At 41.0% G+C, this 24,966-nt stretch overlaps 1 protein-coding gene across 1 annotated transcript; it reads right to left on the bottom strand.

The window, feature by feature from the left end:
- Positions 1-732: 732 nt before the first annotated feature.
- SPATA18 (spermatogenesis associated 18) lies at positions 733-24,947 on the bottom strand. Its single transcript, XM_086612261.1, has 12 exons — positions 24,861-24,947; positions 22,540-22,645; positions 22,312-22,427; positions 20,990-21,108; positions 15,291-15,386; positions 10,359-10,493; positions 9,149-9,386; positions 7,970-8,128; positions 7,242-7,417; positions 6,081-6,204; positions 5,658-5,732; positions 733-765 (listed from the first exon to the last, which is right to left on the bottom strand). The coding sequence occupies exons 1-12, from the start codon at positions 24,945-24,947 to the stop codon at positions 757-759; spliced, it is 1,440 nt and encodes a 479-aa protein (XP_086468387.1). The 3' UTR covers positions 733-756.
- Between the last annotated feature and the right edge of the window lie 19 nt (positions 24,948-24,966).

Here is a 24,966-nt window from a genome sequence, read left to right as displayed (position 1 = left end):
ACGTGAGTATGATCTTGTATTGCATGCACTTTTTTTTTTTAAATCAGAAGGGTTTAATTAGTTTCTACAATTATAAGTAAGCCCTCTATAATTCTAAAAACCACAATGAACACAAACTCTATTTGGAGTGATAAGTTGCCATTCATATTATTGCGAGATTTGAGGTATTCTTGAAGAGAGAAGGCACCAATGAAGCTGTTGGATCCAGATGTACTGAATCACAGGAACTTGTTCAGCTAACGCCCTATTGAAGAAAAAGATACATTTCAGTATAACTATTTTCTTCTAAATCTCAAAATTGGCTTGGCTTCAAGATGGGCACACATTCACACCATTTGAAATCCCTCACTTCGCCATCTTGACTTGGCTGTCTCTATGGATTTTGAAAGGCATGGAGCCAGCAGGCATGCAGCTAGCTGTCTCTCGTGTGAGGAAGAGAACAAGTTTTACTTATCATAGAACTGGCCACAATAAAGGCAGACAGCAGAGAGAGCTCATGACAGTGGTCTGAGTGAAGTGAAAAACAAGTTCTCCTCCAAGTCGGAAATTTCAGCCTTTTGCCACACACAGAAGAGAAAGGGGCTACCCACTTTAAAAATAAGATGTGGACAAGTATTTTAGAGCCACGGACCTTTTGCACATTATTTTGTCTCTTTGCTCAGTCGTTCAAGGCTTAGTGTGAAAACTATGAGTCATGATGAACTAAGCTGCCCACTTACTTGGGCTTCCACTCCTCGGTGGTAAAGGACTGCGGCTTCAAGACAACTAGAAGACAAACAGAAAAGGAAACTCAGGTGGGCTAAAGAACTGTACCCAAGAAAGGCACCTGGGGACCTGTGGAAAAATAACAGATATTGGGGGAGAATGGGAGAATATTGTCCCCCAAAGTTCAGCTTACATCATAACATAAGCTGTAACACCAGAGAAGACGACAAGAATTTAACAAGAAGTTAAATTCTTAGGAGTCTGGTGGATTAAAGGAGCTGCTTCTGCCCCTCTGGACACTCTGGAAAAAAACAGAGCATGGACAAAATCCTTCCAATAGGAAGGAGTAACAACAAGTCCTGGGAACTTTAAGTTACTGGCGTAAACACATTCCCGGCTTCTCCATCATTGCTCGTCCTTTGTATGATTTGCTCAAAAAAAGTAAATCGTGGAATTGGACTAAACAACATGGGGATGCATTAGAAGTTTAGATAAAAGAACTGAGATTATTTCAACAACTCGGTCCCATCCACCCAACAGACCCTATCCATGTAGAATGGGGGTTCAGTGAGCATGGTTCCCATTGCAGTCTGCAGCAGAAGGGATGAGATGGGCCAGATAGGCCACTGGAGTTCAGTTCCAATTCTTTTAATAATACTGAAACAAGATACTCAGATCTTGAAAAAGGTTTGTTATCCATAGTGCAAGCAGTGCACTATGGATAACAGGTGGAACAAATAAGAAAAGAACAGAGCATAATAATTCGGGGACCCTTCTGTCTTTTAGATGTGGTCCGCAAAGGCATGAGACCACCTGCCGGCATTGCCCAGAAACCCACAGTTCGTAAATGGCGTGCCTATCTGGAAGGAATTGACGAGATCATGCCAATTAAAGGTGGCAACATTAAAGTAAATTACAAAAAGAAAGAATAAATGGTCTGGTTAAGAGATTGCTAAAACTCATGAATCGGGACAGGATCTGCAATTACCTAATGCCATCTATCAATTAAATAACAGACAGAGTGGAGACAGTTGTCCAAAAATGAGAGGTTTTTGTTCCTCTGCCAAAACTCTGGTATCAAAGGCAGATGTACAACCAGGAGAATACCCTACCGGCTTTCATGCAGGACAACCATTTTTTGAGGTCAAAATGCCTCAAACTGGGACTGTGGCAATGGTATTAACCTACCCCAAAAATCCCTATGCTTGGGAAGCTAGAGATTGTTCAGGAAAAATACACCGAATCAGTACTCGGTGGATAATATCTTCATTTTAATTAACATTTGCCGGTTGCATTTTCAACCGAACGTGTTTGTTTCTTTTTTCTTTTACAGCAATTTTGAATAAATTGCATGTGGACAAGTGGATACGTCTACACAAACCTCGACTGTATACAGGGCCTGTTAACATTAATTTTAGCTATAATACTATTCTTACTGGTAATGGTAATCTGGAAATCTACATTTAAAAAAAAATATAGTGGCTAATCGACTGGTTAGTTTTGTGATATTATTCCACATCTTACCCTTGTAACCAAAACAACCCAGAATGGCCATGGTCTCAAGCTCTCATCCAATACACAAGCAGTATGGGATGATATCCCAACAACCACCCTCCAAATTTAGCCACTGTAGTGATGCATAACACTGAAGTATACCACCCACAGGAGTGGGAATGGGACAGAAATGAATGTTCTGACAGGAACAATTGGAGAAAACATCCAGATAGGATGTAGGAAAATCAGTGGGATGATGCATGAAAAAGCTTCCCAAATTATGATCTCTGGCAATCTACTGGAGGTAGATTGGCCAAAATTCAAACCAAACATCACAGTTAAATCCTGTCCCACTAAGGAATGGAATGGTGTCAAATATGACTCCACCACAAGATGTTGCCACCAATGGCATAGCAGCAGCGACACATTAGACCCCAGTACAGTAAAGGTTGGAAGTCACCAAATCTTGTATCAGTGAACAAGGGAACCGTTGGCACAATTTTACCTTGATTAAACCTGTTTCTGTGACATGCCATTGGCAGCAAAAGCAACCTGCCCCACTGGGCCTAACATTCAAATTTAAAATAAATGCTGTGGCCAAACCCCTAATGACGCTTGTTGCAACAGTCACATACCATGGCACGGATATCTCAGTCACCTTGAATAGCGAAGATGGGATTACACCCTTTGTGATAACATTACTGTGCGATGCAGATTGATTAGTGAATCCCTCACTGAACCTATAAATAGTTATGGGTCTGGACCACAAGGTTCTATCACATTATGCGAAGACCAAAAACAAGACTGTTGATTAAATTTGACCTCTGTACAAGATCCTTATAGGATCATGCGTAAGAAAAATCACACAAAATACTGGGGAGAATTCAGAATAACACCTAGTACCAAACCAGCCATTGTAACCAAACCAGAAATTTCAGAAATAGGACCATATGTGATCAGAAATACAGGTCAACAAATGCTGTTTAACTTGTCATGGTCTCTCAAATGAGTTGAATTACCGAAGCAAAATAATGTTTCAGGAGTCCAGCCAGCCTGCTCATCATTTCTAAAAACCTTTTAGGAAGGATGGACAACCTGGCTACTGAAATGGACCCCAAGGCAAACAAAAAGAGACTTAACTGGTATCCTGGGAACAGGATTAGGAATTCTAAATAGCATGGATTTTGAAGCATTGATGAACAAACTAGTCACCACAACCAGTGACCTGAACAAACTAAAACATCCTTTACGATCTTCCCTATTGGCTTTGGGAACTAACCAATGGATTTTAACAGATATGTTACCTAAGTGGGAAAAGGCGAATGAAAAAGATCATGAACTAATCATAGATTAACTTGGTACAGTCCAAAATAATGTCTCTTTAGCTCTTAGTTGCATCCAAGCTCAATTGTGGATACAATCGATAACAGCCGCAATTATAAGAGAAGGTGAAGAAGGCATCTTACCCACTGAAATTAGGAAAATAATTTGGGACAACACAATTGACTTTGAAATTCCAATCCTGGTGGTATTTAGTAAATTTTACTTATGATGCCGCCACTAGCACAGCCACAGCTTTTGTGCCAACCATATACAATGCTTCAGTATTCCCAATATACCCAATCGTTGAATTAGGATTGAATCACAATGGAATGATGCTCTATCCTCTAGAGCATAGAGTATGGGCCCCAAAAAATGGAAATAAATGGCAAACAATTGATGTCAATTCATACATTGTGTGAGAACAACAAGGATTTGTTTGTGAAGGTAACACCATCCAGGCCCAAGACATCTGTCTTGACACTGAACAAAATGTCTGTCATTTTGAAATTTGTCCTAACAGGAATACCAAAACAATACTTGGATATATTGGCAAAGGCTGTGTGTGTCTAAGAACTTTTTGTGACTCCATGTCCGTTGACAATGTTGGGCTGCAACCGCCCCTCACTGAGCAAGCGCCCTGAAATTCTTCTACCCTTTACCTTTAAATCAAAGCAAGGAAAATTTACACCAATCCTAACAAAGGTATGTATGACTAGAGTCACTCAAGCCCCACCTGAAAGTAAAGAAAAAGTATAAAAATGGCTAAAGAGAAGGGGAATGTTAGGGAGAAGCCCTCCATTGAAATGTCTGAGATAATGAATGGGCTGGATCTGTCTTCACCCCCCGCTATAGGGACACCTGTTGGGTAAGAGCTCTGTGTTACGCGTCCTTAGTTACAAACACCTTGCTAGCTATTGAGAATTATCGCTGATGAGTTCTGGGTTTTTATTGTTCCAAATCAAATCTGGTTTCGCAGTCAGTACCTATCACTGGCTCTCTTCGAATCTGTATTCTGTCACAAGTATATGTAATAAAATTTGTCTTCCATAAACATAAGTTTCCGGAAACTTTAACAATTGATACTGGGGATATAAGGGATTTGGGCCGGTGCGGTCCCCGAATAGGTTAGGCAAACACCCTCCGACTTAGTGGGCTGCCCAGAGGGATTTGTCCCAGTGACGCTGTCAGTGTAAGCCTGACGGACTGGTCAAATTGGGGTTTGAGGTAACCCTCCTTCCCTTTAAACGGGGTGTGGTAGGCAGGTCAGGTACAAGGGTTTGGTCTTTCTTGGGAAACTGGTAGACTGGTCAAATTGAGAAGGGCTCGAGGTAGTCCCCCTCTCTGTCCTCCATTGACCTAACATTGTATCGTAACGTGACAGAAAATCAACATTCAGAAAATTTGCATGTGTTACTCTATTAGTGCAGCTCCATTGCTACAAAATCAAATTTAACAACTTTCTAGTTGTCCTTTCACACGCTGCACACACACAGAAAAGTGAGTCTTACCCAAATTCTATCACATTTTCAATATTCACAACTTAAGTTCAGGGCACTTATGTCAAATTAATAAGATGGGCTAAAAACCAGAAAAATACACATGATTTTTTCAGAAATAATTAAAAATATTGTGTAACTACACCATACGCAGAACTCTGCTAAGGTTTCACCTATCTTATTAGTACCACTTCCATTCTTCCCTTCCTGCCCACTCTATACTAATTTTCTGCTCCTTTGAGGCATTAGAGGGTAAATTTAGATTACTAATTCCAGAAGGCAGGGACCATGTGCTGCATATGTACTGCAAGATGACTAAAACACTTCCAGATGGTGCAATTCATTATTCAGAAGGGTACTGAAGCAAGTGGGAGTAGGGGGAAAGCATTCTGAGATCCACAGTTGATACTTCTGAGAATTTAACTATGAGCTACTTCTCATACAGTATCTCCACTGATAATTATACCAGGCAATAACTATCTGTCAGTTCAGCTTCACCTTGTTCCAGACCCAGCAAAGGCATTTATTCCCAATGATAAAACGTACGTGTGACACATCAGAATTTTTAAAAGGTTGCCTGTGTTCCAAGTTTAAAGTACTTGATGCTGTTGATACTGCAAGCATTTAGCTGGGGCTTACATGACGAGATAGAAGAGGACTGGTGCTTCGGTTGCGGCTTCTGTTTCTGCTTCTACTTCTACTTCTGCGAGACCACTACAAGAGAAGAGTTTGACAAATGTCTTTTGAGAGAAGGAATTTAATAAAGACAGACTTGGCAAGCAGACTTGCTGTGCTGGAGACAAGGTTTGAGGACAGAGAGTAAGCACAGTGAACTTGCTCCTTAGAACAGGCTCTGCCAACAATCATGTATCGGCACAACAAATACATGAAGGCAAACAGAACTATTCATCCTAAATACAGGATGAAGCACTAAAACCCTGATATTTGATATATACATAACTCCAGCCATATAGGGAACAATCAAGAATTTATATTTTTAAATTTGAAAAGCGTTTAAATCCAATGACTTCCCTTAACATGTTGCCTAACAAAAGTACGTACCAGAGCTCCTCTTTTTGTGACTGCCTCTCCCTTGACAATTACAACATCGTTTTCCATCAGAGCAGGCCATACATGATAGGCCACCAAGGCAGCTGTGAAATCAGAGTCAAAACTACGATGGTACCTGTTGAAACACAGAGTACAAGAGATGTCTGTATATAAGTGCCAAAAGATAATTACGATGTTTCAAGTCATCAATGCTGATAAAAAGCAGAATACTAGTTACAGCTCAGAAACATCTTTCTTGACAATACTTCCGTATCACAAAAATAAGTAGTCTTCAGGTGAACCTGTAAAAGAAATGTACTTATAAGACAGACTTTGCAGAATATGCTGTCTGCTTGTACTGAGACACACTCCAATAAAGCCATCTCACACTTCAGAAGGCCAGTAGACCATATTCCTGCATAAGCCCCACACAAGCCAGAGTCCTTGCGTCCACTGACAGATTAAATCTCCTAAGCAGCATTTTGGCAGGCATAGCCATCCTATCTTCCTGAAATATCTTGCTAAAACAAGGCCCCTATAAAGAATATTATGGAAATACATGGAAGTACCCTACAGTTTTCTGCCAGCTAACAAAGCATCCAGCCTTGACCCTTTGGAATAAAGAAAAACTGTGTTACACTGTGCATTTTTTAAACAAAATTCCCATTTTTAAAAGGCATTTTTCTTTTTCCTCAGCTCTAAACCAGAAGAGATGGGAGCATATTAAGATTCATATGTTGTACAGCGGCCACAGCCTGGAAGTCATAGCACGCATGTTGATGATCCTGGTATCAGACACCAACTGCCAGATATCAGTAAACATGACTTCTATAAAATAGACCAGAACAAAGATGCACAGATTCTATTAACACTGGAGGCAGATAGAGATTAAACGGAGAAAGGAAAGCTGACAATAATTTTCCTCTTAAAGGATAAATTAAATATGCTCTAGAGACTGAAGTTTATCCAGAAAATTGCTCTGCTATTCATTAAAAAAACTGTTAACTCCGGTCTACGTCCTGGCATTTATATACCATCATAAAACTTAAGGACATACCAAATTCACTACAGACCAGAAATATTTGCCCCAAATTCATGTTTAGCATCAGACTTAAACCTGTGTATTAATTAGGAAAGAAGTAGACTATACAACTCAATCAAAAGAGCTCTTACTTGGTCTCACTGAAAAGTTCTCCGTCAGTACCAAAGGCAATATCAAGAGGAGGAACGAGGGTTTGCATTGAAAAAGCCACACGGCACAACTCTCGAATCAAAGTGCTGATCACAATGAAATCAATTTCTGGTGGAAATGAAATCTTTGGGTTGATGTTCATGGAGCGAATTACTTCCTGGAAATAAACACAGTTCAGTAATTTGAGCTCACTATCACTTTTATTCATGGGCAAGTATGGAAAACCCTCCTAAATATGCCTCTCAGCTTTCTACATTTGAAAATCAGTATAAGAAGCTCCTACGAAATTTATCTTGGACTATTCCGTAAAATATTAGCTTCAAAAAGAACGTACTGCTATTTTTGAAATAAAGTATGGGCGACATCATTGACATCAATTTTCGGAGGGAGATGCAGTTTCTCAGTAAGGCACGGAATTTAAGAGAAACACGGAATTTAGCTTACATTTATTTGATTTAGATAGTTACACTGTATCTTGCAAAAGATATTATTCTGGCAGACAGAGACATTCTAGTTACAGGCAAATAAATCTAGTGATTACTGGGCCATACCACAATATTGTTTTGGAAAATAAATCACTACAAGACAAAATCCACGCAATGAACTTTTTTTCTTCTTCAGGTTACAGTGCATTTCTGCTTTACATGCTCCAAATTTATTAGCTACTGAAATAGATCAACGCATCACTTTCCCACTCTCCTTGACTTACATTGACACTGGCTTGCACGTCATACAGATCCTCATGGCGAACTACGTAATCCAGGACAGTGTCTTCAAGTGACTCGGGCCCTGAATGACCTAGAGACAGAGTCTCTCTTACACGTATTTTGAACTGCCTGTAGGCCATCTTTGCTGCATGAAAAGACTCCTGCAAACATAAAGAACATCTGGTTAAATCCAGGAGACTGAGATTAATTATTTATTAATTATCTGAGAGGATGAACTTAACCCAGTACCATCATTGTAAAGAGGAATACAAAACACTGCTGTAAAAGTGAAAGTTAAAAATAGTACTCATCTGGGAGGGCTTCTCTGATTAATCAAGTGTCATTTATTTGCAGAAGAGGGGATATAAAAACTTCCCACCTAACCTTCTATATTTATGTCGGATTCCATCACACACCCACAATCAATGGAATCACCTTCAAAGATATCAAGAACAGAATTCAGTAACAGCATTTTATGTGCCACAGCCTAACATGTCAGATAGGAGCACCTCTTGTCTGTGGGGAAGAAAGGTTGAATTGGAGAGAGTAAGCTGAATGACAGTTGTGGGAAAAAAACTTCAGTAAGGTAAATGGGCTTGGGATCACATACATTAAGAGACACACTGCCTGTCTGAAGCAGGCATATACTATATCAGTTTTATAGATAAGAAGATCAAGTGCAGAAAAATGGAAACAAATTTCTTCAGACTGAGCTCATAGTAAATGTGAGGTATCTAGGTAATCTGAAAGGACTCAATAAAACCAGAAAAGCACATAGCTACAGGCAAGAGGGAAGCACGGTATGAAAAGATTTTTAGCTTTCTAAAATGTACTACTCCCAAAAGAATTCATCTCAATGAGGAGGTGGTGTTCAGTGCAGGAATTATCTACCTTTCAGAGCCATTCAGTCTTCTCATGCGCCTCTTTCAGCACCTGTACTGTATGTAGATCACTCCTCACCCTGTTCTAATGTTGGGATGGGACAGTCAGAAAAGGACACTGAGAGCTCAGTGTAAAAGAATAAAGGAAAAAAAGGAAAAAAAGGAAAATCAAGAGGGAAAAAAGAGAAGTTTTCTTCTCCATACTTCACAGAAATGCTAATTTACACACAATTTAATACAATCCAGAAATAATATTTTATAAAACACTTCCAGCCTGTAGAAAATATTTTTTTTTCTTACCACAGCTGCAATGTATATTATCCTCTGCACCATCTCCATGTCACTGATGTAAGTCCTCAAAAGAGTCTCTGCATCCAAGCGTTCTTGAGCATAAATGTCTCTAAAACGAGCTACCAGGCAGGCACGACGCGAAGCATTTGTACGCCTGGCTCGGCCAGGCGAGCAGCTCCTCAGGGGAAGCGGACTAAGTGACTTGCTCTCTCTGTGCTTTGGGGAAGGAGAGCGGCTCCGTGCAAGCCTATCACAAACATGTAAAGAAGCATGAAGTCACTTCACCATGTTCCAACACTTTTGCCTAGTGCACAAAGTTTTATGTCAATCTAATAATTACCAGGCCAAGATGAAATTTTGAATCATAGAATGGTTTGGGTTGGAAGGGACCTCAAAGATCATCTAGTTCCAACCCCCCTGCCATGGGCAGGGACACCCTCCACTACACCAGATTGCTCAAAGCCTCATCCAACCTGACCTTGAACACTTCCAGGGATGGGGCATCTACAACTTCTCTAGGCAACCTGTTCCAGTGTCTCACCACCCTCAATGTAGAAAATTTCTTCCTTATATCCAATGTAAATCTGCCCTCTTTCAGTTCAAAGCCATTGCCCCTTGTCTTATCACTATATACCCTTGTAAAAAGTCCCTCTCCAGCTTTCTTGTAGGCCGTCTTCAGGTACTGGAAGGCTGCTATAAACTGCAGCTGGTTAGTCTAATACGAAGGCATTTGTGTCAATACCTTTTATGGGCTAGAGCTTGAACAATAAAATTAAAGTAATTCCTCAAGTGTGTACAGCCAAACACTTTGTTCAGGGGAAACACGCTTTTAACTAGTAATACTTTGGAGATTTTTTCCTCTTTCAGTATCACTGAAGAGTTGTAAAGTCAAACAAGTGAGAACATAAGAAGTTCTGTCCTGTAACAGTACAGTATTCAAACAGGACTTATAAACAAAAAAACTAACCATCTCTTTTTATCCCATACAGTTGCTCTCAATGTATTTTGTAAAGCTGCTCTCTTTGCTCTTTTGTAAACACTTAACATAGCTGCCTGAAACTAAAACATTCGGGCACTAGAAGAAATCAGTCAAAATGTTCATGTTCCTTCATAATGAAGGAATTAAGTTTATACTTCAATTTCAAATAAGGAGGGAATTCATGCGACGTAATATGAACAGTTTGCCTGATTCAGTGACTCCTCTGAATAACACCTCTACCTGCTCTGGAGAACAGACTTTTGGGCATCCAGGATAGAAATCTCATCACGCAGGATTTGAATCTGCTGCTCATAGTCATTCAGACGATCTAACTTCCTCAGGGCATCCTTCTCTTGAGCAAGGGAAGTCTTCAGACTTAACCACACAGAATAAAGTCAGTCACAAGAGGTTCTTCTACCAATGCAAACCATCTATCAATTAATCCTTACCATCAAATAAAAAGAACAGAAAAAGAGGAGAAATATTGAGCAAGCTTCTTACGCTGAAATACAGGGAAATCAAGAGTTTAAAAAAAGGATACTCCAAAGCATACTCTTAATTACACTTTAAAATGCAAAAGTGCACTGGCAGGAGAATGGATACGCCACACCTCAGGTTACAGGAGAGATCACTGGTTAACGTTTGGTGTCCTTCCACTAGCTCAGATGATGAGGACTAAGAAAGAAACTGGTTTCTTTCTCATATTTAAGATGTTAACTAAACCAACTCAGTTTTCCTTCCTACAGTTTAAGACTGTAGGTATTTTTTTATATCAGGTCCTCAGGTTCTTTTCTTTGCTGGAATATACTATTCAGTGAAAGGATATCACCAATTATGTTATTCAAGTAATGTTGAAAGCTAATGATTCCTTTCCTGCCCTTCCCAAGAGAAGCAGTGTTTCTTAAACATCGGCAGGCAATCAGTTAATCTTCTGTCCTTTACTCTTATTTAATGTTAGAAAGTATTCCAAAATCTCTGCTTTCCCTAACATAGATATTACTGTAATTTTCCTCTTTCCAAAAGAAAAATAAATAAATAAATAGATAAATGATGCTTTCTATTCATTTCGGAGGCATTCAGTCTGTCCATCTTTTTCTTTACTGAAGGACCCTGGTGATATTTTTTAGGATCTGAACCAATAAAAGTTGTACCACCCATCAATTGACAAGTTTCCTGTTTGGACTTTTTAAGGAGCAGGCTGACTGAGAGGACCACAGGTAGTAAGGCCAGCACATCTGCTAAGAGGAAAGACTGTCCTTCTAACTATTATAGTCCTCCCCATGGATATCCTTAGTCAGCTCCTTCAGCAAGGACTTCTAACAGAGTAGTAGTTAAAAAGAGCTAAAAAATTCTCATACAAAGGACAACTGGGAAAGGAAAGTAGATTTGGGAATATACGTTCTAGAGATAGAGATGGGGGAAAATCATTATGTATAAAAAAAAAGGTGAACCCCCCCCTATATAATATACAATACACTAGTCAGGCTTTCCTTAAATTGCCATGATAGACAACGCAGACGGGTAATGCAGTGTTAACAACTATCCAACAGAAAGGCTAAATAAAAAGTAATCTTTTCACTTCTGTATTATTTTCTTTTTGTTATTTACCCCTATTCACATGGGCATTTCTCAGAAAGTTTTAAAGCATTTTTGATGGTCTTTATCTCACTGCTGCGAGACCCACAAAGCTTCCATCTTTTTGCCATGACAGCAGATAACGATTACAAATACAACTGGATGCCTAACTATAGGTCTGCCGTTATTGGGCGGGGGGCAGGGGGAAAGCACACGATAGACTGAAGCCAGCAGAAATACCTGCATCTTTCGTTGTTCATCACAAGTCATAAAGTAATTCACAAACATAAGAAAAGCCACCACTGAAAAGGAATGTTTCTTTCTTTGTAAGAAAACTAAATACCAAAAGTGGGGCGAGGGGGACACGGGACAACCACAACTTTAAGATAGACACATTTATGAATTACCAATGCTGACCTTCGTAAGCCTTGACACTAATTGTTTCCATGCTAATTAAATCTATGCCTCATTCAGTGTTTCCCCTGTTTTATTGTTCATTCACTCCACTGCTAAATATTAATCTGAAATGAAGAGAGTATTATCATCTTTCTGTTAAGGTTAAAGAGATGTAGATACTACCAAAAAAAAAAAGGGAACAAACACAGCAAAATAGTAGTAGTAGTGGTGATAGGACAAGGGGCAATGGCCTTAAACTGAAAGAGGGTACATTTAGATTAGATATAAGGAAGAAATTTTTTTACAATGAGGGTGGGTGAAGCACTGGAACAGGTTGCCCAGAGAAGTTGTGGATGCCCCATCCCTGGAAGTGTTCAAGGTCAGGTTGGATGAGGCTTTGAGCAACCTGATCTAGTGGAAGATGTCCCTGTTTGTGGTAGGGGGGTTGGAAATAGATGATCTTTAAGGTCTCTTCCAACCCTAACCATTCTATGACTCTATGAAATTTAGTTCTTAGAAAAATCAGAACAGTTTTTATAACCCGCTTTTATTTTAAGGCTATAACTAGTGTTTTAAACTCCCCCATCTAACCATTTAAAAATAAAACGGGCATCTTCAGCCAGTTTCTCAGGAGAAAATACAACAGCCTTGCGAATTCAAGTCAAGTATATACTTAATGCTGTTTGGACAAAGAAGTCCACTGCCACACTCCAGTTTCAAACAATTCAGTAACAATAAAGTCCCTCACAGTTCTCCCAGTCCTTGGGCTAAGCCTGACTCGTTCAGCCAGATTGCCTTGAATTTCAAGGCAAGAACAATTCCACCTATGAAATTTTTGGCCAGATGCTTGTTTGACCTATTTTTAAGAGCCCCCTACAACAGCGACACTACATAGTCTTGAGTTAACTAATTCAAGCTACGATACTGGCTGTTATTAATTACAACCGTGTTTATAAAAATTTCTTCCCACCAATCTATATAACAGGTCCTCCATACAGCAGATCAAGCAAGAAAAGTCCTCTTGACCTTATTTACCTCAAAGTGAGTCGTCTGGCTTTGTTAGCACAAGGACTCTAAGCACCCTAGTAGTAAGCTTCCATTTATAACAGTACTAATAGGATTTTGTTCAGCCTGCATATAACAAAGGTTTTTAGTACACTTTATTTGTTGTTATCCCCTGAGGAACTTCCAATTACTTTCAAATGTTAATCATCACTTTTTTTAAAAAAAAAAAAAGTATTTTCCTTCATAATTCTGCAGCAAATAGTTAAATCTTTTTATAACGAAAGCTTATTCTGGATACAGAATTTCATTATAATGAGTCTAGACCACATGTCCTCTAACAGCCCAGGAGACCAAGATGTCTTGCAAAACATACTTTAAGTATGTGAGACAGACAGACTATAGACAAGAGGAATGAGATCATCAACTATGCCTCAAGTCTCAAAAAATGAGTTTACAGACAAAGATGCAAAGGACTCTCCTGGCAAACTGTTCCTTGTGTAAAAAAAAAATCTTGCCCTAAGTGTCACAGATCAGTCTTGACCTCACTTCCTGTACTTTTATAAGGATTCTGGTTTTAACAAAGAGGTGAAGACTAGGCAAATCTGATCTCACCCAATTAAAAAGGTTCAAATTTTGAAAAGACGATTCACAGAACATGAAAAATAGCACCTTTGTTTCAATCAAAAGTTGAGTATCCAGACAGAAGACGCAAATGTAGAGTGCAAACCAAAGTGAGAGCAAACATGAACCATAAGCATGTGCAGATTATGGAATTCCTGAAGACAGGAATGTTTTATTCTTCTGTCATCAGTACAAATGCCAACATGAATTTCTGTCCAATCTATATTAAGACCCACACATGGGAATTGTGAGATGCTTTATTCCCTGCATTTTAATCAGGAAGACAGCAGTCAGGTTATATCTAAAAATCAAGGAGTTATATGAGCTGCTTTTCACCCAACAAATCAAAAGAGCCCATTTTATGGGAATACGAGTTTATACCCCAGCTAGCCATTGAAAAAATTAAAATCCAAAGTGATCAACCCTTGCTAGGGAAGTCCATAGATGAAATCTGACAATTAACATTATTACAGAAGCAATGATAAACATCCAAAGATGAACAAGTGATATTCAACTTGATACTGGAAGCATAAACTCTAGCAGCCTGAGGTTTTTTAGCTTATTTTATCAGGAGTAGCTCATCCTCTCAGTTGCCCTAAAAGGAGAGAAACTCATAGACGGTTTATATCCTTTCCTACAGTGTACGCAGCAAAGTCAAGTTTCCTCCATTTTTGAGACCAGCAATGTTATTTAACCGAAAGGCTACAAGCATTTATTTAACAAGTATGACTATATTTCTGTTGCTGAAATGTCAGTTAGGAGTCCACATGCTGTTAGAATTAATTTCAACTACCTTTGTATTCTTTTCTGATAATATAACACATACAAAAAACTCAAACCTAAACAAACAAAAAAAAAGACATGGGCTACATTTCATAACAGTGAAGAATTTTTACTGCTTCTAGAACTGCCTATAGGTCAAGACACAAAAGTAAATTAGTTTTTAAGGACCCCTGTATTGAAATGGAAAGGTAGGTCCCCAGCTGCGCCCTTACTGATTCAGGTTAACTTCCCAGATGTAACCAACACGCCTAGAAACTCAAAAAACATTTTTAGACCAGAGCCATCGACATTACCAATAGGCATTATTTCTGTGCAGACAGTTAAAAGGATTTGGCAAAAATTATCTGAAAGAAAAAGTCGTGTGAAGAACTTTATCTTAAGATAGACAGACTGAAGTGCCTTTTATTTACAACACACGCTGCTTCCGAAAGTATCATAGCAAATTGCAAACAACAGTTTCTGGCTATATTCAAACTATGGTTCTCTCCTATTTAACTTCATCTACAAGATTCAAATGCTATCAAGGTGCTAGTTTCAAAGTAATCCTTTCTCTATCCTAATGAGAAAAGGATAAAAGTTCAGCCATAAGGGTTCTTCTCACATGGATCTATTTATGCTAATTCTCTCTTTATAGCACCAGGAAACAAAGCTACAGGATGTTAAGGAGCTAGGCCTATTTTTTGCTGTAGTATAGGACAGGGTAGAACAAACAGCACCCACTCAGGTAAGTGACAGACTGTCTCTGCACACTGACTTTCTGCCACAAGTATCCCAAGATTCAATTTTTCTTACGCTGCTTTTAGCTGAGTAATTTCATCTTCTGCTGCCAAAAGAGTAGTGGCTGATTTGGTCTTTGTGTCTTCAAGAGCCAACTGGGTTTTTGCAAGACTGCAAGAAAAATCAATAACCTTCATGGTAAAGGCAGAGATTCTACCAGAGAATTTAATACGACGAACTGACTGTTTAAGCAGACCAAGTCCATACTGATTTAACAGATGCAAACAATCACAGTGGGCTTTGTGCAGACTGTCAGCAGGCAAATAGCTTATAAAAGTCATATCTGACTATGCAATAACAGAATTATTTTGCTATGACCCACTATTTTTCATTAAGACTCAATTCCAGTTTCTCCATGGATTTCAACAACTTATAGCGTTCAGAATTACTTCGCTGTCCACAGATGGGGTATCTTGGGACATGAATTCTCTTTCTCCTGCACCCGCCCCCTGCCTGTCAATGACACAACCATGACTCCATACTGCTTCACCTTGAAATGATCAGCTCTGAAACTTTCACACGTGGCTTTATCTCTGCTTGAATTACCTCTTTCCAACCCACCATCTTCCAGACCTCTACCTTTTCAAACCACAGCCAACACCTGACCACACAGAGAAATGCAACCCACAAAAATGTACAAAAGCTTTACCGCTGATTTCCCACTTCTCACAGCAGCTAGTTCAAAATTACTTTTTCTTGTACTGCAAACTGCCACACACTCACTCCAATCTGTATTAGTGAATAACTTTCCTTGTATTTCTCACCTTGACCATCCAACACTTTTCTCCAGTTCATCTAATAATCTCTTTCTCTCCACACAGGAGCATAGGATGAAATGCCTCACCACTAAACCAACCTTTGTATCTACCTGAACCACAGAATGGTTGAGGTTGGAAGGGACCTCTGGAGGTCATCTGGTCCAACCCCTCTGCTCAAGCAGAGCCACTTACAGACAGTTGCCCAGGACCATGTCGAGACAGCTTTTCAATATTTCCAAGGATGGAGACTTCAAAATCTCTCTGGGCAACATGTGCCAGTACTCAGTCACCCTCAAAGTAAAAAAGTGTTTCCTGATGTTCAGAGGGAACCTCCTGTGTTTCAGTTTGTGCCCACTGCCTCTGGTCTTGTCACTGGGCACCACTGGAAATAGCTTGGCTCTGTCTTCTTTACACTCTCCCTTCAGGTATACACATTAATAATATAAACCAGTCCCCCATAACTCTTCCCTATCGTTAGAAATGTCAACAGAAAACAACTTCTTTGCTTATTAAACCTTCCAGGCTGGAATTATTTTGCAATATTATCTAATTCTGGCAAACCAGTTGAAATGTCAAGAACAGAAAACCTCTCTCATCTTCCAAACATTGTGGGGTCCATCTCTGTCTCAGTTTGTCACTTTTGATATTTAATGTATACTGCAAGACCACAACTATTTTTTTGTCCTCTTATCTTCTTTCAAGGGCAGATGCACTGATCTTTAACTCACTCAGAATTGACTGAGAGACTTTTTTGATAGTGAAAAATTAGAATGCCTGCATTGACCCAAGATGAGACATAACGAGTACTAATAAGCATTGGTGAATAAGGGAAGAGCAACTGATGTCATCCCCCATGCCTTCTCTAAGGCCTTTGATACAATCCCACACAACAGTCTTGTCTCTATATTGAAGAGATGAATTCTCTATATTGAATCAGATGAACTGATGGATAAGGAATTGGCTGGACGGCTGTGCCCGAAGAGTTGCTCAATGTCCAAAGGGAGATCAGTGACAAGCGGTGTCCCTCAGGGGTCTATGTTGGGACTGGTACTGTTCAGTATCTTTATTAATGACATTGACAGCAGGATTGAATGCACTCTCAGCAAGTTTGTGGAGGACATCAAGCTGAGTGGTGCAGTTAATACTCTTGAGGGAATGGAAGCCATCTAGAGGGACCTTGACAGGCTTGAGGAGTAGGCCCATGTGAATCTCATGAAGTTCAACAAGGCCAAGTGCAAGGTGATACACCTGGGTCAGGACAATCACCAGTATCAGTACAGACTGGGGGGGAAAAAACAGAGCAGCCCTATGGAGAAAGACTTAGAGATAGTAGTAGATAAAAACTAGAAGTGAGCTGGCAATGTGCATTCACAGCCCAAAAAGCCAACCATACCCTCGGCTGCATAAAAAGAAGTGTGGCCAGCAGGCCAAGGGAGGTGATTCTCCCTCTCTACTTCCCTTACCTGAGACCTCACCTGGAGTACAGCATCCAGCTCTGGTATCCCCAGTACAAGACATGGGCTCATTAGAGCAGCTCCAGAGGAGGGCCACAAAAATGATGAGAGGGTTGAAACACTTCTCCTATGATGAAAGACTAAGAGAGTTGGGATTGCTTAGCTTGGAAAAGAGAAGGCTTCAGGGAGACCTTATTGCAACCTTTCAATACTTAAAGAGGGCTTACAAGAAAGGAAAAACAGAAAGGGAACAGTCTAGGAGGTTCTTGGAATGTGTGGAAGATAACATCCTGACACAGCTGGTGAGTGAGCCAACTAGAGAAGGCACTCCACTGGACCTGTTATTTACAAACAGAGAAGGACTTCCGGGTGCTGTGATGGTTGGAGGCCATCTTGGGCATAGTGATTATGAAATGGTAGAGTTTTCAATTCTTGGAGAAGTAAGGAGGGAGGTCAGCAGAATTGCTACCTTGGACTTCCAGAGGGCAGACTTTGGCCTATTTAGGAGTCTGGTTGACAGAGTCCCTTGGGCAGCAGTCCTGAAGGGCAACAGAGTCCCGGAAGGCTGGACATTCTTCACAAAGGAAATCTTAAAGGTGCAGGAGCAGGCTGTCCCAATGTGCCGAAAGTTGAGCTGGAGGGGAAGATGACTGTTCTGGCTGAACAGAGAGCTTTGGCTGGAACTCAGGAAAAAAAGGAGAGTTTATGACCTTTGGAAGAAGGGGCAGGCAACTCAGGAGGAATACAAAGATGTCATGAGGTTATGCAGGGAGAAAATTAGAAGGGCCAAAGCCCAGCTAGAACTTAATCTGGCTACTGCCATAAAAGACAATAAAAAATGTTTCTATAAATACATTAGCAACAAAAGGAGGGCTAAGGAGAACCTCCATCCTCTGTTGGATGTGGGGGGAAACATCATGACAAAGGATGAAGAAAAGGCTGTTGTTTAATGCCTTCTTTACTTCAGTCTTTAATACTAAGAGCAGTTGTCCTCCAGGTACCTAGCCCTCTGAGCTGGAAGACAGGGATGGGGAGCAGAATGAAGCCCTCATAATCCAAGGGGAAATGGCAACCTGCTACACCACTTAGACACACGCAAGTCTATGGGGCTGGATGAGATCCACCCAAGGATACTGAGGGAGCTTGTAGAAGTGCTCACCAAGCCACTTTCCATCATTTATCAGCAGTCCTGGCTAATCAGGGAGGTCCCAGTTGACTAGACTTTAGTAAAGCCTTTGACATTGTTTCCCATAGCATTCTCCTGGAGAAACTGGCTGCTCATGGCTTGGACAGGCATACTCTTTGCTGAGTAAAAAACTGGCAGGATAGCCAAGCCCAAAGAGTTGTAATCAACGCAGTTAAACCCAGTTGGCAGCCAGTCACACGCAGTGTTCCCCAGGACTCAGTGTTGGGGCCAGTTCTCTAATATCTTTACCAGTGATCATGACAAAGAGATTGAGTGCACCCTCAGTAAGTTTGCAGATGACATCAAGTTGGGCAGGAGTGTTGATCTGCCTGAGGGTAGGAAGGCTCTACAGAGGGATCTGGACAGGCTGGATCAAGGAGCGAGGTCAATATTATGAGGTTCAACAAGGCTGAGCATCAACACCTGCACCTGGGTCACAAATCCCTGCAACACTCCAGGCGTGGAGAAGAATGGCTGGAAAGCTGCCCAGTGGAAAAAGACCCCGGGAGTGCTGATTGACAGCTGGCTGAATATGAGCTGGTAGTGTGACCAGGTGGCCAAGAAGGCCAATAGGATCCTGACTTATACCAGAACAGCATGGCCAGCAGGATTAGGGAAGTGACTGTCCCCCTGCACTCATCACTGGTGAGGCCGCAACTCGAATACTGTGTTCAGTTTTGGGCCTTTTGCTACAAGACAGACATTGATATGCTGGAACATGTCCAAAGAGCAATGAAGCTGATGAAGAGTATGGAGCACAATCGTTACAAGGAGCAGCTGAGGGAACTGGAGTAGTTTAGCCTGGAGAAAAGGAGGCTGAGGGGAGACCGTATCACTCTGTACAACTACCTGAAAGTAGCAAGGTGTCAGTCCCTTCTCCCAAGTAACAAGAAATGGAACAAGAGTAAACGGCCTTAAGTCATGCCAGGGGAGGTTTAGATTGGAGATTAGGAAAAATTTCTTCACGGAAAGGGTTGTCAAGCATTGGAACAGGGTGGCCAGGGAAGTGGTTGAGTCATCATCCCTGGAGGTATTTAAAAAACATGTAGATGTGGTGCTTACAGACATGGTTTAGTGGTGGACTTGGCAGTGTTAGGTTAAGGGTTGGACTGGATCTTCAAGGTCTTTTCCAAACTAAGTGATTCTATGATTCTATAAGAAAGATGGAGAGAGATTTTACTTTTTATGTATGTCCTAGTGATAGGACAAGGGATAATAGTTTTAAACTAAAAGAGAAGAATTAGGTGGGGTATAAGGAAGAAATTACAATGAGAGTGGTGAGGCACTGGAACAGGTTGCCCTGAGAAGTTGTGGATGCCCCATCCCTGGAAGTGTTCAAGATCAGGTTGGATGAAGCTTTGAGCAACCTGATATAGTGGAAGGTGATCCTGTCAACAGCAGAGGGCTTGAACTAGATGATCTTTGACAGTCCCTTCCAACCAAAACAATTCTGTGATTCTACAATTCTATGAAAGCAGGAGATATCTGCAAGATTAGGATACAGGATGAAATATTCTACTGAACCTCTTTAATCCAGCTAATACAGTTTGCAATTCTGAGAACTAGATATTCTTGGAATCATTTAGTAAGAGCATTAAATTATATCATGTACTGTACTGACCCAAAGACTGTTAACATTCCCTGTTCCCATGCTAATGGGATGCATAAGAAAGTGTCCATCACTTGAACCTACCTCTGAAACAGCCCTGGAACTGGCACTAACTGCACAAATTTGTTTCTGAAGAAATTAAGTCATTCTGAGACTACAGTGCTGCACAAAACGTGTTTCATGCAACCAGACAAAAACTGTTCAGTCCTAGTCACTTATTTGAAAAATCTGTCTCTTTCTTCCTCCATCTTACCACAGTGGGTTTTGATCTTCTTAGATGTTCACATACCAATTACATACCATAACTAATTATGACATGTTTATGTCCTCCAATAAATGTTGCACTACAGCTACTCAATTGATTTTTATCAAGGTTTGCTCAGCATGCAACAGTTTACTGACTATAATTCCACTGGGATGGTCATGCATTATACAAATCCCTTTTGTCTAGAATACTGACATGTTTGCCAACTTCTCTGTCAGAAGCAAAACCTGTCAAGTCAATCTATGAACGTGGGTATGACTGTATCATTTGTACCCCACTTTGGACACATAAAGACAATCCAGAGCCTAGATGTATTTTGAAGCTCTGATCTTAAGACAGAAATTAAACATTTTACAAATCTCCATCAGTATTCAGATGTCAAGAGAAAAACATGGCTTGTTGAAAAACAAAAATAAACAAAAAGAATCAGTTAATCCCCTACTCTTGTTGCACATGATTGAGCTGTAGACGAGTTGAAGTTAGTTCTTCCTGCAGCTCTTGTAGTTGAAACATCTCCTTGCTGGCCAGCTCGCACAGCTGCTTATCTTTCTCAACTGAATCCTATAACAAAACACAAAATCAAACTGCTTCAATGTTCTACCCTACAGAATCCTTCAGCAACGTAGTGCAGCATTATTAGCAGATGTATTTCTAAACATTCCAGTAAAGACCATTTCTAAAGTAACTGAAAATAAAAGCTACTGCATACCTTCTAGAGACATAAGGAATACTTTCCAGGCATATAAAACAAATAATTATATTAGGAAAAATATTCACTTAATTTACGCCTGGAATTAAATAAGTAACTGTGCAGCAGGCTTTTCTTTGAATGTTGAATGTCATGTGCAATGACAAATCCATAACTGAAATACCGGTTGTACTGTCATTTAATAACACCATTATTTTATATTTTGGTTTTTTGTGGCAGAACCCTACTTCTGCAATACACTAGAATCTGACTCTTAAAGGATAGCACTTCTGCCTTGTACTTATTTTAGTTGTGAACGATTTTGACAGAAAAGGTGTAAAAATGAGAAGTCAGAGAACGTGGAGACATCACTGTCAAATCTCAAGATCTTCAGTATTTTTCCTTAGTCTGCATCAGCCAGTGCTCTTATTTTTTTTCAAAGCACAAAGCCGCAGATCTGTCTTGTCTGCCAAACTGTTAGTACTACAACTCCTTCAGTAAATATCAAATACTTACTAACTTCAAACATCAGTCCATCATGATGGACATGAGCACTTTGTTTTTTCCCTTATGGAGATACTGTAATACTTATTTATATTACTGTAATACTTTTTTTTTTAAGAAAAAATAAAAGGAGCTCACAGATTAATTCTTAGAGCTTACACACAGCTTCAGCTACACATGTATTTTCAGGCAGTGTTAGGTTTTTGCCAATAGAGATATGGCACAAATACTTCTATGATGTCTTTGCAAATGTAAACATAGCATAATTCTTTCCTAGGTAAAGGAGAGCAGGACAAGAACATAGCTTCTCTTACAAAGCAAATTCCTCCGTATTATCACTCGTTGTTGTGAACCAGCATAAGCCCTAGAAGGCCAAAAGTAACTTTAATGACCTCCTTGATTTCTCTTTCAAAGGAAACATAAGATGAGAGAGAGAAACAGCATAGTTGTTTCCATGAGCAACTAAGGACATATTTCATTAAGCAAAATCAGAGAGAGAGGCTCTTATTAACAGAAAGTCATCAAAACTCTCCTGCATCATTCCATTCCCTCACAATAAATTTCCTACATACCTGAGTAAGAGAGAGGTTGGTTTCAAAGAGCCTTCCTGAAGTACCACAGGAAAAACAAGTCCCTAGCCATGGCAGGAGACGAGTTTTTATTGTTTCCACACCTGCATAATGCCCGCCTAAGAAAATACATACATTAGGAAATTGTGAGAATACTTACAGAAAGAGCCAGAGCTTGAAGGAGATGACACGTGTGAAATGTGTTAGTAATAAGACAAGACACTGGTTTACCTTCTCGAGATGTTTCATTGAGGATTGAGAAGAGCTGCCCTTGAATCTCAGAGCTCAATTCTATTATTTCACAGCATCGGTTCAGATTCTGATCACAGGAATTAATCTGTAAATTAATGTGTATCAATACATCTGCCTGGTTTTCTTATTTAAAATTATTCCTGTTGTGATCATGACTTTTTTTTTTTCCCCTGTAATTACATCTTCACAACCTTTCTGCATCTGCTAGAATACTCATCTTTAAAAGGTTCACATTTTCCATAAGCAAATCTGGACTCCTACCACTCAGTTGATTCACTACTTGAGAAAACTTACTCCTTCCTCCATTCCTAAAGAAGATGCAACCACAAATATCTCTAAAAGAAGAATCACAATAACTGCGGATCTGTGTTAAAATCATTCAACAGAGTTATTTTTAAATAAGATAGGAGATTGTTGGATGAAAAACCACATTAGACCAAAATCTAATTTTCCGTATTAGCTGAAATAATACATACAAGGCTATTATCTTGCTTTATCAACAGCCACGAGGCCTCCATGCAATTCCATCTGATTCTCAAGAGTTACCAGCTGAAGCAAATACTACTGAAGAACGAGCAAAATCCAGCATTATGCCCAGGAAATAGCAGAACAGCAAAACTACACCACTTTCAGCAAATGCACTTCTGGAAAGGAGTGGATGGGGTTAATCTGTCCAGTATGCTACTGCACCTGCCAGAACACATACTTTGTACCTGCTTCCCTGATCTTCATCCATAACCTGTGTGTATCATCTTCAGCGCAGATCACCCTCTGGGTCTTCAGGCTTTAATGACTCCATATGATTTTTACAAGCTTTCAAAACAGCTAAAACTCTCATCCATGCCCCTGTCAGCTTGCATTTTGATTGCTGCAACACACTTTCCTCTGGCCTCCGGGAGCACAGTCTCACCCTGCCAACCTCCACCAAAACACCACTACATAATGCATTTTTCCTGCTCATTACACCGACATAACACCCATGGTGCTTCCATCTGCCAGCTCCTCCTTTTCTGCAAGGGCAGTCAGAAACTGCTCATTTTCATGTCCCAAGGCTTAGCAGACTACCCCCAGTGGAGAGTTCAGCTCAGCCCTCCCGAGGTCTACCTCCACCACCCATTTGCAAGATTTTAAAACATATGTCTCTGTTCTTCCTCCTCTTGCGGTAATTTTACCAACTACCCTCAAACTCCTCCTTAAAACTGTCCTTTGCCATGAATCCTGCAGAGAGTTACACTGGCTATTAATATGCTGTAACTCCTACACACCACGATGTTAAAAAAAAAAACAACTGACTTCCCTTGAAAAGGCTGCATCTCTGCTCAGTACCTTTTCTCACCAACCATAGCACACAGTAGATGGTTACAGGCTCATGATCAAATCAACTATCAGTGTCCTGAAGCTAACAAAGCCTGGTGACAAAGGAATGAGAACTCTGTCAAGATCTTCCACTGAAAAAATTCACAACTGTCAAATCTGCATCTCATCTTTCCCTATTTTCACACCTTCCCTACTGTTTCTACTGTTTTGCCACCTGTTACCTCTTATTCTCCCATGCACTCCATTACATCCATCTGCTGCCTTCTCCTCACCCATACTCAAAACTCTTTCCTCACACCTGCTTGCCCCCTTCCAAAGCCCTTCTGCAGCTGTGCTGCCTTGCAGCAGCCTCTCAGCTCTATCAGACTTCCCACCCAAAAGAGGTGGAAAGCTGAATAACCCCATTCTCACTTTCAACATCCCTTTTCCTCTCGTTTTCCCGACTGTTTCCAGGCCACAGGCAATTCCTTCTAAGCCCACTCTCACCCATGGTCCTTCCATCTGCAGGTCTTTTACGACAAAACTTTCTTCTCATCCAGACTCAAGTCACTACGGTTCAAATATCACTTTTAACCTCCAGCCCTTGCTTCCAGGGAACCTTGTCACAGGCGAAAAAGAGAACGGCTGGAGCTGTGCTACGGACCGTGGGCGTTACAACAGCGGCACCTGGTGCGGGTCAGCGTCCCGAACCGCCCGAGCCCCGAGCGGCTGCCGCTCCCCGCTCCCCGCGGCCAGGACGGCCGGCTGCGGGTTTCGGTTGCACCGGGCTGAGGGCACCCGCCCTCCCGGGAGGCGCCGGAGGCCGCCGCCGCTCCGCGTCCCGCCGTCACCGCGGAAACCGCCGCACGGCCCGAGCACCGCGGCAACGGCGCCGCTGCCGGCGGCCTCCCGCCCCGCCAGGGCCCTCGGGGCGAGGCGGGCCGCCCTCCGCACGGCCCCCCTGCAGACGCGGTTTCCCCCCGCTGGCGGCGGCCGCGACCCACCTCGTAGTCCCGGTACCAGCTCTCCAGCTTTTCCTGCAGCACGCGGCCGCTCCCCGCACCGACCAGCCTCCTCAAGTTGTCGGCCATGGCCGGCTGCCAGTTCGCT

This window comes from Tauraco erythrolophus, chromosome 5, assembly GCF_009769465.1.
Source record: "Tauraco erythrolophus isolate bTauEry1 chromosome 5, bTauEry1.pri, whole genome shotgun sequence".
Taxonomy (NCBI): domain Eukaryota; kingdom Metazoa; phylum Chordata; class Aves; order Musophagiformes; family Musophagidae; genus Tauraco; species Tauraco erythrolophus.
This window is presented reverse-complemented; position numbering and strand designations above follow the sequence as displayed.